This window comes from Diabrotica virgifera, chromosome 2 (assembly GCF_917563875.1).
Source record: "Diabrotica virgifera virgifera chromosome 2, PGI_DIABVI_V3a".
Taxonomy (NCBI): domain Eukaryota; kingdom Metazoa; phylum Arthropoda; class Insecta; order Coleoptera; family Chrysomelidae; genus Diabrotica; species Diabrotica virgifera.
The window spans coordinates 139723404-139741124 of record NC_065444.1 but is presented as its reverse complement, the minus strand read 5'-3'; the positions used below and the strand labels follow the sequence as shown (position 1 = coordinate 139741124).

The 17721-nt window shown below is 34.6% G+C and overlaps 2 protein-coding genes across 3 annotated transcripts in view; both read left to right on the top strand.

The window, feature by feature from the left end:
- The window catches only part of LOC114344837 (phosphatidylinositol 4,5-bisphosphate 3-kinase catalytic subunit beta isoform), a 998515-nt gene that overhangs the window by 569242 nt on the left and 411552 nt on the right, over positions 1-17721 (top strand). Inside the window, exon 7 of the mRNA XM_050644876.1 lies at positions 10743-10899. Within this exon, the coding sequence (XP_050500833.1) occupies positions 10743-10899 (157 nt within the window). The remainder of the gene's footprint in view (positions 1-10742; positions 10900-17721) is intronic.
- LOC126880240 (uncharacterized) overlaps positions 1-17721 on the top strand; it is a 183131-nt gene that overhangs the window by 18421 nt on the left and 146989 nt on the right. The gene's annotated exons all lie outside the window — the stretch shown is intronic.

The following is a 17721-nucleotide window of genomic DNA, read 5'->3' as shown; positions in this document are numbered from 1 at the left end:
TACATTGTTTAGATACTTATTCTAGCGTCGTTAGCTTTTAATAGCCTCACCGAATGCCAGAACTCTTCAACATTATCCGAAATACTACTTGTACTGCTGCTTGAAACAAACAAGTTTTGTATGTATACCCAGACTCCAGTTTGATTTCTCTGGATTCATTATCTACGTACTACGTCCTGTGAATCTTATTTTCGCTAATGACATTAGGAAATTGTAACAAAAGTCTGAAAATTAATTTGAAAAATATGGTAAATATTATTAAAAAGCTAATTTCACTTTAGTCATAACAAAATGTTGATATATACCAAAAATCTACTAAAAAATATTGCCTACTGAATTTAAAACAAAATATCAAAAATCTATCCAAAAAGTAGAAATCTACTGAATGTGGCAACGCTGAGCTGTTACTTGGAGTAGAACACAAAATACCTTATTTATTTGTCACGTGGCGATTATGATAGAAAGCGATACGTCTCGACACCTCGCTTTCTGCCGAACGCTTCGAGGTGAACATTTTGATACACGGAATGCCAGTCGTATAGAAACGAGTCGAATGATAGATTTCTACACGTCTCGGAACCCCAGTCCTGGAGGTAAAACTACATAGGAATCCATCGGTAGATCGGCTCTAAGTATTGCAGCCGATCAACGGACAGACTTTGTGAATTTATAATATATAATATAGCTCAACAGGCCTTAAAGGCCCATGGCTTGGAATTTCTCCACGGTTTTTCTCTATTTTCTCCTGTCCATGGCCGCAGTTCTCCAATTTGATATCCCGATTGTTTGCAGGTCTTCCTTACATGCTTCTAGCTACTTTTTCCTGGATCGTCCTCTTCTCCTCTTTCCTTTGAGTCCTTTGCCCACCTTCCGTCAGCCATTCTTGCAAGATGACCTAACCAACTTAGTCTCTTTGTTCTGACCATCTGGCTTATTTCTGGTTTCCGGTACAGCTCTTTGATCTCTGCATTTGTTCGTCTCCTCCAAACGTCTTCATCGTTTTTTACTCCCCCGAATATCTTCCTTAGGACACTCCGCTCCCAGATGTTCAGCATATTTTCTTGGTTTTTGTTCATGACCCATGTTTCGCTCCCGTAAAGAACTGTGGGCTGGATCACTGTTCGATAGAGTCTTAATTTTGCCTCTCTGGAGATGTTTTTGGCTCTTAGTAGTTTGTGTAGGGCTCCGACTGTCTTTCTTCCTCTCGAGATTCTTTTTTCAATTTCCTGGCTTTCTTCCCCTTTACTTGTTATCGTTACTCCTAGATACTCAAACTCCGTCACATTTTTTAAGCAATACTCTTTATTCTCGTTGTTTGTGGTAGTTTTCAGTTGTGTGTCTTCATCTGAGGTCTGTCCCATTTCCATATACTTTGTTTTTTGCTCATTAATTCTCAGTCCATACTGCTTAGCCTTTACTTCAAAGAGTTTGAAAATCCTCAGCAGTTCCCTTTCCGTTCTTGCCATTAGCACTATATCGTCCGCAAAGGCCAGAACCTGGTTTCTGTTGTCAAAGATCATACCTTTCGTTCGTATTCCACTCTCTCAATATTGCCTCCAACAAGAAATTGAAAAGTACTGTGGACAGCGGATCTCCCTGCTTTAATCCCCTTTTAACTTCAAATTTTCCTGATAGGATTCCTTCTATCCTTACTCTGTTGTCGGTCTTCACTAAGGTCATTTTTACGAGTTTGATCATCTTTTCCGGAATTCCAAGTACTCTTAGGGCCTGGTACAAACGCCTTCTTATCACAGAATCATAAGCTTGTTTGAAATCTATAAAGAGGAGGTTTAACTTTAACTGTTGCTCTTTTTATGTACTGCTCTGAATCATTTTCAATACGAATATTTGATCTATGGTGGATCTGCCCTTTTTGAATCCTCCCTGGTATTCACCAACCTGCTCGTTTAAGTGCCTTTCCAGTCTGATTCTTACGACTCTGGCGAGTACCTTATATGTTACGTCTAGGAGAGGGATACCCCTATAGTTTTCACACACTGCTCTGTCTCCCTTCTTATGAATGGGACATACTATGGCCTCTCTCCATACTTCCGGCATTTCCTCTCGCTCCCAGATTTTCGTCAACAGGCTACATATTCGCGTTATAAGTGCTTCTCCCCCATGCTTGATTAATTATGCAGTAATACCATTGCTGCCTGCACTTTTGTTGTTTTTCATACTATGTATGATTTCTCTTATTTCTTCCACGGTTGGAGTCTCTACTGTTTCCGCCGGGCCTCTGACTTCCTCTACCATGTCCTCTTGCTACTCTTCACTTCCATCAGGTTCTTCATTAAGTAGCTCTCTAAAATGCTCCTCCCATCTACTTAGCTTCCCCTGTTTATCTCCTATTAGGTGCCCTTCCTTGCTCTTGTAGTAGTTCTGTTTTCTTACACATTGGTCACTGCTCCTTTTCGTCTCCTGGTAGAAGTTTCTTACATTTTTATTAATATAATGCTCTTCAATCTCTTGAAGCTTTTTATCCATATGCTCCCTTTTCTTACTCCTACACACTTTTTCGCGTTTCTTCTCGCCGATTCATATTCATTCCTGTTTTCTTCACTTGGTTTATCCATATATTTTAGTCTTGCCTCATTCCGTGTGTTGAGACTTTTCTTGCAATCGGTTTCAAACCATTCTTTGTCGCTCCCCTTTTTAACTTGACCCAACCGCTTTTGAGCTGCTTCCTTCATAGCGTCTTCTATTATTCCCCACTCCATTTCAATGTCACCTTGCTCTTCGCTCTGAAGTAGTTTTGCTGTCACGTCTGTCTGAAAGTTTTCGGCGGTTTCTTTCTTCTTTAGTTTGGCAACGTCATATTTTTTATTTATTAATCTCTGTTCTCTGACCTTTGGGATAGTTTCTCTTAATTTCGTAATCATTAGTATGTGATCGGAATCTGCGTCTGCTCCTCGGTAAGTTCTAATGTCTGTTATTAATTTTGCGTGCTTACTCTCCACTAGGACGTGGTCGATTTGGTTGCGTGTTCTGCCGTCTGGAGCGATCCATGTTTCTTTGTGGATTTTCTTGTGGTCGAAGTAAGTACTCATAATTCTCAAGTTGTTCTCTTGCGCAAAGCCTACCAGCATCTTCCCATTCTCGTTACTTTCGTCATGTTTACTTTTACCTCCAGTAGTTTATCATATTTTGGAATTTGATTATATATAATTTCAATGTTACCATAGAAATCCTGTTTTACATTTTGGTCTTTATTCTCTGAGGGAGCATGCACATTTATTAGACTTAGTTTTCTAGTCTTACCTCTTAGTCTCAACCTGCAAATTCGTTCAGATATGGGCTCGAACTCCACTATCGCACTTTGCAGCCGGTCACTAACTATAAAACCAGTTCCCAACATCCGGTCTTCGCCACCACTACTGAAAAAGCTGTAGTTGTCTATCATTAGCTTTGATCGCGCAGTACGTTCTGGGTATACCCAGAGGGAGAACGCCTGCGCATTACAAAATTGGGCGTTCGCGGAGTCCAAATCTTTCCCTCTGAACACCCTCCGGATTTTTAATTCGGTGTTCGCGCAGTACAGAAAAAAGATCCTGAACATGCCCGGGGTACGCTCTCGACGTTCGAGGATTTTGTTTCGGATTTTAAGTTCGCACAGGCGCACAAAATATTTGGGAATAATTTCTTGACATTCTGTTCTTACTCCTTCCAATTCTTAACCTAAAATATTGTTTTGTTAAACAACTTGTAGATGTAGATTCTGGTTTTTAAAGTTTTGAAATTATGTAAACTGTTGTGTCATTTAAATATTCTTCAAACAAATTTTAATATTTTTTATATTAAAGCTTTTTTAGTTGTTTTTGTCAATGTTTTCCATTTCGTATGTTTATAAATAAGTAGGTACCTTTTCAAGTATTATTTTCATTCGATATTCGATAATTATCTATTACGGTAGTATGTATTACAATAAATTGTACTCTGTTTTTACTTAATTTCTTCTATCTAAATGAGCTTATAAGTACCTACATATTCTTGTGGTTTATTTTTCAGTTTAATTTATGAGTTAAATTAGTCTCTTATTGAATATAATGAAACATAAACAATACATCAAACTTATTCTGAAACTATTTCTTGTGTCTTGTTATATTTCATTATTTTTGTGGTGTAATAAACCACAACACAATGCCACAACCCATTAAATTCAATACATAGATATCAAAATTGGAAATGATTGTTTTACTAAATTATTCCTTCCTTCAGATAATGTTCAACCCTCATGAAGTTAAAGGTAATTTTTATATCTACATATCAACAATCTTTTACTCTCTACACTCTACAAAAATGTAAGCTGGATTTCAGAGTGGAAATAACGCTGTGTCTAGGTACACGCTAACGTGTACGCAAATAAAAAAGTTAGGTACACGCGAATTAAACTTCATTAAGCCAGTGACGTCATTATTTAGCGTGCACAGTGACTTTATATTTTGGTACACGCTATTTTGATATTATGTTTAGTGTTTGTTTGTTTGATAGAAAATATTTTTATTAGGGGAAGGAGAAGGGAAGCAAAACTATTCAGATGTTTCAAACTTAATTGTAATAATACAATATGTATATAAAAGTATATATTCAGGTTATCAAAATAAATATTAGTTTAGTTAACATGATATATACAAAATACTGCTAAAATAATTTTTATACGTAAGTTAATTATACCAGTTTATATTGGTGTTTATTTTTGCTGTAGTGTTTATTTTTATTTATACAGGGAGTTGAACTTGTTACGATTTTCATAGAAAATTGGTTATAACTTTGTAAATACCCTGTATAACATAATAAGCCTTTATATTTTTGTGATATGGAAGTTAAGAAGATTTCGAACATAAAATAAAATATAGGGTGTCCCATTTAAAAAACATAAGTTTGGCCTGCCACTATATTATCGAACATTCTAACTAATTTTATTAATTTTGTAATATGAAGCTCAAAGTTTGCTATAATTTTTGTTATCAACTTTAATTGCTATCTATTACTATAGCGGATCTACTGAGCTTTATCACAGTAATCAATCGCCCCGTATATTTTATCTTATTACTTCTGCTACCCTTAATCACGAATTTTTGTCTCTTATCTTTTTCATACTGTTTTAGAATGTTGTTAAACTCATTAAAAAAACTAAATAATTGTTCACACTCCATAGTTAATTAAAAAAAACATTAAACTAGTAAAAAATAAGAAAACTCTTTACAAATCAATATTAAAGTGTAAACATAACGCGATTAGACAAATTCTAACCACACTCTGACACTCGCGATACTTACAGATACATACTTAATACCACAGCATACACGCGGCTCAATTTAGCGTGTACCAAAAAACCCAGTCATAGTACACGCTAAATAATGATGTCACTGACTTGATGACGTTTAAGCGTGTACGTAACTTTTTTATTTGCGTACACGTTAGCGTGTACCTAGACACAGCGTGGAAATAACCACATTATATTGTGGAAATAATAAAGAAAGACTCTAATCAAATTTCTACCTTCTAAGAAAGGCATTGAATTATTGAATAGAAAGTTAATCCTTTGCCTGTTGCCTTTATTCTCTTTTCTTTTTCTCTTTGTTGACATACAAATTTGTTGCATTTGCATTTTTTTTGACATTTATTTCGAAATAAGAAAGAGACAACAAAAAGCTTCCTTCTCTAACCTTAATGTATGCAACCCGTCATTACATTGCGAATCCGAAAATTGTTCGCGGAGCGAAAAATCCTGAGCATGTCCAGGATAAGCTTACGTTGACGCCTGCGCATTGGAAACTAATCCCGAACTTACTCTGGGTATGCTCGATTTGTACTGCGCGAACACTACTATTGTTACACCAGTTCCCTTTTGTTTTGTTTCTTGCATTACCAGGGTATCCAGTTTGTACTGCTTCATCACTGACCCTATATGTTTTAGGGCGCCTGCTTCATAAGTACTTCTCATGTTCCAGGAACCTATCCGGAGTGTGCTTAAATGACCTTTACTTTTTCTTACTTTTGCTTCCCCTATTAATAATCCTTTCGTGTCCTCATTCATTGCCATAGTTACATTACCCTTTGATCCATCCCTGCTGCTCAGCTCTAGTTTGCTGGTGGGTCCAGCTTTCCTTTTGTGCGGTTCCATCTCCATACTCTGCCATCTATTGTGATCTACCGAAATCCCCTTTTTACTGTGAATTTATAAACGAAAACAAAATTTTCGTGATCAGTAATTTTTTAATTATTAATTAATTATAGTCAGAACAAAATTAGATCGGGCACTCTAGGCTATTGATTATGTATTTTAGAAAGGAACTACAACGTTAACGGGGTTTTATTGTTTCATATAGTCAATGAACCTCCAAATATAAAAAAACCGCGAAGTGCTATCATTTAAAGGGGTGCGTTTTTGAGAAAGAGTGAAATAATCCCTAGGCACAGGGCGAATTAGGGTGAGTTCTATGCACTTTTGGTACAAACACGTCTACAGGAAAATTGTTCCAGGTTAAATTTACTATCGAAAAATCACACTTTAAAGTAAAAACATTTTTTTTACAAAAATATATTCAAAAGAAAAGCAAGAAAAAAACACGAAAGATAGCAGCAATCTTGTTTTATGCCCATAAGTTTTTTTCCACGGGGATATAGGTATAGGCATTGCTTCAGAGAAAAAAAACTTACATCCTTCCTCTTTAAAGTTACGTTTGGTAGAAGTTTCTATAATTTATAGTTTCCAAAATATAATTTTTCAAAGTTCGCCACTCACAGCGATTTTGGCCAATTTTACTTGTTACTTCTCAAACATTGTTCTGTAACTTTTTTCAACGTAGCTCTAGGTATATAGTCCGTCCGCTATAACTTTTCCCATGCGGTACGATTCATTTTCAATCAAATTAAGTCAAAACATAAATTGAAACGAACGTCGATGGGTATATAGATTTTGTATACTGTATACTATATACTACACACATCGGCGTACGTTTCACTTTCTGTTTTGACTTAATTTGATTGAAAATGAATCGTACGGCATGGGAAAAGTTATAGCGGACGGACTATATGCAATGTTACATTTAAAAGAAAGAAAAGTAAATTACCTTTAAAATGCTATATTGTAGAAGGCTGTATGACTATTTTTAAACAAGATATGGTTGTTCAAAATTTTATACTTTTAATGATTTTTGATATATTTTACGATTATTTTTAAATTTCTCATTATAACTTTTTTGTTGTATATTTAGGTACCTATATACATTGTAAAATAAAAAAAGAAAGCTTATTTTCTTTACTTTAAAATGGTGTATTGTAAAAAATTCTAGGACTATTTTTAAACAAAATATGCTTTTTCACAATGTGACATATACACATGCAATAGGTCCCACTAACTTGGAACCATATGGAAAACTTTTTATTATTAACCTTATGAAAAAAAATTATTCTTTATAAAATGCTCTGCATAGTCTAAAACCTAAAATCCAATCATCAGATATAAAATTTTATCAATAGTGTACGAGGTATGTTAAAAAATATGAATTTCGCTCAAGAGTAAAGTACCTTTATATTTCCCGATATTGAAAAGTATTATTCAGAAAAGTTATTCGGAATTAAAAAGTATGTTATAATATGCAATTATATTCTTTTAATTGAAAAAAATAAAAAACATTTAAAATTGTCTCTCAAATTACGGATACCCTTGGGTATCCTACGGATATCTTGTTTAAAAATAGTCCTAGAATTTTTTGCAATACACCATTTTAAAGTAAAGAAAATAAGCTTTTTTGTTGCACAATGTATATACCTAAATGTACAAGAAAAAAAGTCATAATGAGAAATTTAAAAAATAATCATTAAAAATATCAAAAATCATTAAAAGTATAAAATCTTGAAAAGGCATAACTTGCTTAAAAAGAGCCGTAGAACCTTATACAATAGACCATTTTAAAGGTAATTTCTACTAAATGTACATTGCATATATAGTCGGTTCGCTAAACTCAGACACAACTGGCTAGTGATTTTAGCAAGTAATTTTGCCAATTTGGTAAAATTGGCAAAAAAATAATTACTAAATAGTTAATGACTACTAGATAGTTAGTAATTTTGCCAATTTTGGCAAAAAACAAAAAAATTACCAACTAAAATCACATGCCAGTTGTGTCTGAGTTTAGCGAATCGACTATACCTAGAAATGCGTAAAAAACAATTACAGAACAATGTTTGCGAAATAATGGGGAAAATGGTCCAAAATCGCTGTGAGTGGCGAACTTTGAAAAGCCATATTTTGGAAACGGTAAATTATAGAGACTTCCACCAAACGCTATTTTAAAGAGAAGGGATGGAAGTTATTTTTCTCTGAAGAAACACCTATACCTATATCCCTATGGAAAAAAGTTATGGGGCAAAAAACAAAATTACTTTCGTTCGTGTTTTTTTCTTGTTTTTCTTTTGCATATATTTTTGTAAAAACAATATTTTTGACTTTAAAATATGATATTTCGATAGCAAATTTAACCTGAAGCAATTTTCGTGTAAACGTGTGTGTACCAAAGGTGCATAGAACTCACCCTAATTCACCCTGTGCCTAGGGACTAATTCACCCCTATCTCAAAAACGCAACCATTTAAATGGTAGCACTCTGCGGTTTTTTCAAATATAGAGATCCATTGACCATATGAGACAATAAAATCCCGTTAACATTGTAGTTCCTTTTAGCTCTCTTATTTTGAACATAATCAATAGCCTACTCCTTGTTTTTTATAAAATTGTTATAATTGTTACACATCCAATAATTTTTATCCATTAAACAGATCGGTGCCGATGGACCTTTATCATATCTTAGACTAAGGGCCGGTTGTTCGAACGCTAATCAACAATGATCATTATCAAATATTTAATTACTGTCACCAAAACTGTCAATGTCAACTTTGTTTGGGTTGCTGAAAACATAATTAATTACAATTATGAGATTTATTATTAATTATGTTAATAATTATTGTTATATTAATTGATTATAGACTCCACAGACTTTTTAACAACCCAAACAAAGTTGACATTGACAGTAATTAATTATTTGATAATGATCATTGTTGATTAGCGTTCGAACAACCGGCCCTACGAGTTTTATTTTAGAATTAACAAACTTAAAAAATAATTAAAAATTAAATTTTTAAAATAACAAACGCTTTGCATGTAAACCAAGTAGGTAAATATAAAGTTCTATAAAGCTTTAATTTATTTTTCTTAATAAAGTAAACTATATTTTTTTCAATTTTGCGAAAAATTTGAATTACTGATGAGGTATGATGAGTAAATATTTCGAGTAAGGATATTTGAATCGTCAACGACGTATTATGTCTTTGGGAACGACACGTAAAATAGATGATGGAAGAGTCCATGTACTATTTACTCCCATTAAAGGGAGAGTCGGTTATACAAAAATGTAAACATTACCATTTTAACGTTAGTTGTGAATAAATTCCTTTCTAACTATACTCAAATTGTATTTTTAAACTTATTATTTATTTTATATAAAAATTAAATTCACTATGTAATGATATATATTATTATTATTATTAATATTTTAAAATTTAGTTTGACTTTGCCGGATCTGTCAAACTCAGACGTAAACAACTTATATGCTTTGTTGATACATACAAACAATATAATTTATTATTCGAATATAACATGATTTGTTCTAAATTTTAAATAATGTAATGGTAGGGGAGCAAAGTATGCTAAATGTGCAGTCACTCGAGCGTTATGGGGACCTATTGGGTTGTGAAGAGTAGGTCCTAAAACCAAAAAAAGTTAAGTAAAATTTTCCATTTTAGTGGGCGCTTGCCATTTTTTAATTTAATTTTCCATTTCCAATAATCGTTTTTTCCGATTATAACGCCATCTATCCATAATTCGAAAAAATGTTTCGAATAAAAGTTACTTATTTTTACGTTAAGAATCCAAATCTGCAATAAAAAATGGGGGCTTCTATTTAAGATTTTAAAGTAACCCCCCACCCCATCTCCTTGGGGAGTCGTGTTTGGTGCCATTCGATAGATTTTTTAAAAGTATCGAATAAGTGTATTTTACTGTTTTTCGATCTGATGTTCATTTCGCGAAATATCGCGGGATTCGTATTTAAAATATTAAATTTACCCCCCACCCCTCTCCGTGGGAAGTCGTGTTTGGTATCATTCGATAGATTTTTAAAATATATTGAGCACATATTTTTTAGTTTTTCGATCTGTCATTTATTTCGCGACATATTCGCTTATTTCTTTTGAAACTTTGGGACTCACCCATTTCCTTACCCCCTGCTCAAATCGTCAGATTTTTGAAATATACACTCTTTTGCATGTACTTAACTTACCTTATCTTAATCTGACAATTTCGAGTATTTTTAAGGATAGATTTTTTTTTTCTGGCCCCCCTTAACGAACTCCCCTGTGTTAAGAGCCAATATATGGTAGAGGTTCATCTGCAGGGTACCAGGTTTCTCCCATATGCTAATCTGACGCGCTCGAGTAACTGCAAAAATCCCCGCTTGGGCTCCCCTACCATAAATAAATAAGTGTATAAATATCTATATTACGGTATACCGCAAGGTTACCACTTTCGTCACGATTTTTGAATGACGTGAAATGCGATTTTAGTCCCGTTGAAATTCCATACCAAGCGATAAGAAGTGTTCACTTCAAAAATACCAAAGAACATGATGAATAGTGCACTGTTCAGTCAGGAATTCTTTTTTATATAATTTTTTTCTCTAGCTATTCAACTGACCAAACTGTAGTTTTTCCATCTATCGACACAATTGTAAAAAATGTAGACCTAGATAACGAAAATGAGACTGAACAAAATGATGAAATCGCTAGCTGTAAAAAATTATTAAATGAATCGGACAGTTTGTACGAAGCTCACGATCAGGTAAGTCTCCTAATTTTACTTATCAAACTAATTTTATTCATCACAAATACCCATTCAAGAATTATTGCAGCACTGTAAATACATATTGAGACTGTATTTTTGTTATTGAAATTTTTATTATCGTAAATATCGTAAGAGAGAAAATTTTGCCGGCAATATTTTCGACTGGTATGAAAGTTTGTTGCCTGGCAATTTTCGCGAATTAAATTTTGACAATTAAATCAGTCGAGTGATTTTGCCAAAATTTCATAAGCGAAAATTGCCAAAAGGGAACAAACTTGAATAAAACCAGAAGAAAATTTTGCCTGTAAATAATTTTCACTAGTAATACCACTAGAGGTCAAAAAATTTCCGGATATTAATTTGACTTCGCGTGGTATTCGGTAAGAAAATTCCACACCCAATTTGCATTTGAAAATCCAAAGCTGCATGAACAGATTAATAGCGCGCCATAGCTTTGTCAGCAATTATTTAGGCTTTCAAATTCGTAATTTCTACTCATTGTAGTTGCATGGGAATACCATTTCAAGATAGGAAATAGTATATTCTTTAATTTTACATAAGTTTTGAGTAACTACAAGTGATAGAAAATTATTTTTTGGCGTTTTATTTTAAATTATATAAACAAATAAAAACCAGTCTGTCAAAAATGTTCTGTTATTGTAAACGTCAAAAAATTTCCACTATAATTCGCTGTTGGGTACCCCACGAGCAAAAAATTTCCGATAAAATACCTCCGTTGTCATGGTGATCTGTCAAAATAATGTATTTTGATTGGTTCAAAATTACAGGTGTGGAATTTTCTCTCGAATGATATTCGACAAGACTATTTTAGCCCAATAAATGACCGTTTTGGAGTGTAATTTCCAGAGGCAACTCCGAATTGCATGAAAATTTGGATTTAGGTTCTACTTACCCTCCACTTCAAAGTTGAATCTGTGCCGTTGGTTGCTTTTACTTGGGGGGTGACATTTACCCCTTCTCGGGGGGTGAAAAACGCGTGTTTAAAATCAGGCCGGAAATGGATAAATTCACTTATTTTAAGCACCTTTTGTTCTATAAAGTTTTTACCAGTGGCGGCTGGTCAGAGGAGGCAAGGGAGGCTTAGCCTCCCCATAAATTTTTTACACATGCTACACTGTTATGTTTACTTTGCTATTTTGCTTCGCGTTAGAGATATCGGAAAAAGTTATTTGAACAAGTTGTTCCAAATAATGTTCTAACCCCACATACCAAATGTCATCACAAAATTCGCACTTTTAGTTTTTTCATTATTTGTAGTCAGGATCCTAAAATTGGATCCGAGGCGGCTGGCCGGAAAATCTCACTTGCTAATGCTCCGCGATTTTGATATGCATGTCTACTTACAGAGATAGAATTGTTAACAAATAAACGACACAGACTTTGGTAATACACTTTTACAATAAGACTATTTTTAAAATGATATGAAATTATGAATTATGATGATATTATAAAATGTAAATAAAAAATGGTAAAAACAATGGGGCATTAAATTAGATTTTTTTGTCGGATTTTTTTTTTGTTAGTGCAAATTTATCTAGATATTTTACAGTTAGGTATAGCCTCCCCTATTGTAAAAATCACGAGCCGCCACTGTTTTTTACGTAAGTCAATACTTTTCAAGTCATTCGCGATTTAAAATGTTGATTTTTCGACAAAAAACTAGGTTTTCAGACCGTTTTTCCCAAATAACTCAAGAAGTAAATATTTTATCGAAAAAAATATATTTAGTAAAAGTGTAGCCCATAAAAAAACTAAAAAAATGGTGTACCAGTAAAATCTACAAATTGAGTAGAAGCAAAGTTGTAGCTCATGAAAAATACGTTCTGATTCGTCTAATTCCAAATCGCATAATTCAACGCGAAATCACCGAAGAAAGAAGTGTTTTTCGGGAAAGTCTTATTAACATTTTTAAAGTATGGAAAAAAATCTTATTATTTGTTTTTTACAAAAGTTTACAGCATCAAAATAAACGGGTTACACTGAAAAAACAAGTTGGCCCCTTTTTTGGTAAAAGAAATCGTGAAAACCTCCCTCTATTTAGCACCCTAAATGAAATTAATTGTTTGGCTTTACCATCTATTTTAACAGTATGTATATTGTTTATATGATCTGTAAGTTTGATTGGTTTGAAGTGCTTATTTTTGAAAACATTTGGTTTTATAGTAAAAAAAATTTTTCTAAAAATTTTTGAAAAATTTCATTTTTTCAAAATAACTTAAAAAGTATTAGTGATAAGAAAAATCTTAAAGAGTAAAAAAATGTAGGTTTTGCTATTATAAATATGCTAGTTTCATTTTGTTTCTCCGTAAGACAAAAATTGGTTAAGATATGGCTGTTCAAAATTTGCATACACTCGTGATTAGTGACCCATTCAAGCTTTCTCAATTATAACCCTTTCAAAAATAAACACTTTAAACCGGTGAGACTGACAGATCATATAAAAATAGATTGTTTGTCATATAAGTAAATTGTTTGTAAAGCGGTAGCGATTAATTTCATTTGGGGAGCTAAATACGGCGAGATTTTCATGATTTTTTACAAAAAAAAAAGAGGGCCGTCTTTATTTTGAGCGTAACTCGCTTATTTTTAATGCTAAAACTATTGTTAACAATTAAAACAAAGCTTTTTATAAACACTTTAAAAAAGTTTAAATGGGTTTTTCCTGAAAAGTGCTTAATTTTTCGATGATTTCACCTTGAAATATTCGATTTGGAATTAGACGAATAAGAACGTATTTTTCATGAGCTACAAGTTTGTTTTTATTTGATTGATAGACTTTACTGATACACCATTTTTTTGGGTTTTTTATAAGCTACACTTTTGCTAAGGATATTTTTTTCGATGAAATATTTACTTTTTGAGTTATTTGCGAAAAACCGTCTGAAAACGTAGTTTTTTTGTCGAAAAATCAACATTTTCAATGGCAAATAACCCGAAAATATTGACTTAAGTAAAAAACTCTATAGAGCAAAAGTTGCTTAAAATCAGTCAATTTATCCATTTCCGGTCTTATCTTGAACGTATGTTTTTTCACCCCCGCGAAGGGGTGACTGTCACCCCCCAAGTAAAAGCAACCAACGGCACAATTTCAACTTTGAAGACGAGGATAAGTAGAACCTAAATCCAAATTTTCATGCAATTCGGAGTTGCCCCTGAAAATTGCACGGTATCGCCGAATTTCCCGTTCATTTACTGGGCTATTTCGTGACAATTAATGCACCATATCAACGAAACATAATCTTCGTTTATTTGTTAACAATATTAAATATACAATTATTATAAGCTATAGTAGTTTGCCCATTCTTTTCTACCAAAGCATGATGTTATGTATTATTGACCTGTAGCATTTGGGAACTCGAAGGTCCAGCTTCATTTGTTGTTCTGAGATTTTCGATCAACTTCTGGTGGTGACTGGAATCCAGTTGTAGATATGGTTTTAGAGAGTTTTTGAGTGACCCGTTAATTCAATTAACTCCTGTTCAGAAACACCTTGCTTGAACAAGGCTGACACAGCTGAAGATCGATGAGAATGGTTTGTTATTTTGTTTTTTTGTGTCTATATTTTTTCAGCTGACATTTTAAAAAATATGATATTTTTTAGCTGTACTAATAACGGAAGGACTGGTAACAGAATTGCACCCTGGGAAAAAAGACTTCTCGGAAAAATTGAATTACTGCGTAGGGATATTGGTCAAGTCACAGAATATATAAGAGGTGTAACAAGTAGAAAAGTCATTAAGAGAGCTGAAGAAATAATGCGGAGCACTGCAAGACACTCGAGATACGATCCAGAAAATAACACAGCTCAACAGTGTTTGGATACATTAAAACAAAAACTCTCCGTCTATTCAGGACGATTAAGAAGGTATAAAGTTAGTAACAACCGAAAATGTGACAATGCACTTTTTGAGAACTCTGAGAAGGCGTTTTACCGAAAACTCAATTCAACCGTAGAAAGTGTCGACAAGTCTTACCCAAGCCAAGAAGAAATTCATGAGTTTTGGGGAAATCAACTTTCCACACCAGCTGCTCTTAACAACAATGCTGGCTGGATAGAAGATACGACGCACAACTGTCACCACTACGTCACTGCTAACTACGAACCATTCACGACTGAAGAAGTCTCAAATGTCATCAAAGAGCTTCATAACTGGAAATCTCCTGGACCAGACGGAGTTCAGAACTTTTGGTTTAAAACGTTTTGGAGTATTCATGAGTGCTTATCAACATTAATTAATCATGTTATTTCTAATCCGCAGGAATTACCATCATTTCTAACTCAGGGAACTACTTATTTAATACCCAAGGATCAAAATAACACCCAAGATCCATCCAAGTACCGCCCAATTACTTGTCTTCCAACTTTGTATAAATTGGTCACATCCTGTGTAACCCGGCGTATCTACCAACACTGTGCTCTAAACAATATCATAGAGCCTCAACAGAAAGGATGCGCTAAGGGTTCCATGGGTTGCAAAGAACAGCTTATCATCGACTCAGTCATTTCTAACCAGGCATTCACTAAAAAAAGGAACCTTTTTACTGCTTTTATTGACTATAAAAAGGCCTTTGATTCAGTACCGCATGAATGGCTAATAGATATATTGAAAATATACAAAGTCGATGATAACATAGTGACCTTTTTAAGGCATATAATGAGAGATTGGAAGACTAAAATTCACCTCCAAATACCTGGTGAAAACAATATCGAAACCGAAAATATCGCAATCAACCGGGGCCTGTTTCAAGGAGACTCGTTGAGTCCACTGTGGTTCTGTTTAGCTTTGAACCCCCTTTCCCAACTATTAAACTCCACTGACTCAGGTTTTAGCATTAAAAGCAATAATACTGTAGTAGCGAAGCTCAATCATCTGTTGTATATGGATGATTTGAAATTAATGGCTTCCACTCGAGAACACCTAGAAGAGATGCTAAAAACTGTAGAAACATTCTCTAATGATATTAGTATGCAGTTCGGTCTAGACAAGTGCCGTGTTTTGAATATAGTCAGAGGAAAGGTACAGCCCGGTGGATTCGATATGCAAAATGGCCAGAACATCGAGGCCATGGGCGATAACGATATGTACAAATATCTTGGAGTAAAGCAGGCGCGGAAAATTGACCATAAGCAAATGAAAACTGAGATAACAACTGAGTTTATAAGAAGGGTAAAACAACTGCTTCGTTAACAGCTTAACAGTAAAAATTTGTTTAAGGCACTGAACACCTACGCTTGTTCCGCGCTTTGCTATTCATTTGGTATTGTTAAGTGGACAAAAACGGATATAGAAAATCTTCAGCGAAAAGTACGAACACACCTCACAAAGGCACAAAAACACCACCCTAAAAGTGCAGTAGAACGAACGACATTACCCCGGTATTTGGGAGGAAGAGGACTTATGGATATAGGTGAGCAATTAGATAAACAGATTGCTAATTTAAGAACTTATTTTCAGATGCAGGCTGAGACATCTACTCTACACCGCGCAATCTGCGCAGTAGATGACACAACACCGATCAAACTGAGGGAACCAGAAATGCGCATAAACCACCTTACTAAGGACGAAAAACTGCGCACCTGGATGGGTAAACCTCTGCACGGGCGACATGCCAATGAGGTTAGCCAAGACTATGTCGACAATACAGCGTCGAACTATTGTTTGACATCAGGAAAGATGTTCCCTGAAACGGAGGGTTCATTACTGGCCATCCAGGATCAGGTTATACCAACCAGAAATTACCTGAAATATATCGTCAAAGACCCTCAGGTTCAAAACGACAGATGCCGATATGGATGTCAAGCCCAAGAAACCATCCAACATATTACAGGGGGCTGCCAGGCATTTGCTGCAACTGAATACAAGGAACGGCATGATGCAGTGGGAAAAATCCTTCATCAAGAGATAGCTAACAAGCTGGGACTTCTCCAAACGGACTATCTCCCATATTATCAATACGTTCCTGAGAGTATGCTTGCGGATGGCAACTACAAGCTATACTGGGACCGCAGTGTGCTCACAGACCAAACAGTGGCACATAATAGACCAGATCTCGTACTAGTTAATAAATTAACAAGACAAACAACACTAATTGATGTGGCGATACCTAACAACAATAATCTACGTAGTAAATTTACTGAAAAGATCGCCAAGTATAGAGATCTGGAAATTCAAATACGGAGACAATGGAGAATGCAAAGTACCCAGACGATACCTATTGTTATGTCTACTACTGGAGTCATTCCGAAGACCCTCCTCGAAAGCATAAAAAAGCTGGGTCTCAATGAACATATTTATAAGACCATGCAGAAAGCTGTACTACTTGCGACGGCCAGAAGTGTAAGAAAATTTTTGGGAGATACACCTGCATTCCAAGTCACCTAGGGCTCGATAACACGGAAAGAGTCCCACCAGAGCTCAATCCTTTTGATACCGTAGGTATCTGGGATGAGTCAATTTTCCCCTCAGAGGGAGTGTGAGCCGTATGGCTAAATCTGGATAATAATAATAATAATAATAAAGCATAAAAAAGCTGGGTCTCAATGAACATATTTATAAGACCATGCAGAAAGCTGTACTACTTGCGACGGCCAGAAGTGTAAGAAAATTTTTGGGAGATACACCTGCATTCCAAGTCACCTAGGGCTCGATAACACGGAAAGAGTCCCACCAGAGCTCAATCCTTTTGATACCGTAGGTATCTGGGATGAGTCAATTTTCCCCTCAGAGGGAGTGTGAGCCGTATGGCTAAATCTGAAAATAATAATAATATGAGTTTTGGGGAAATCAACTTTCCACA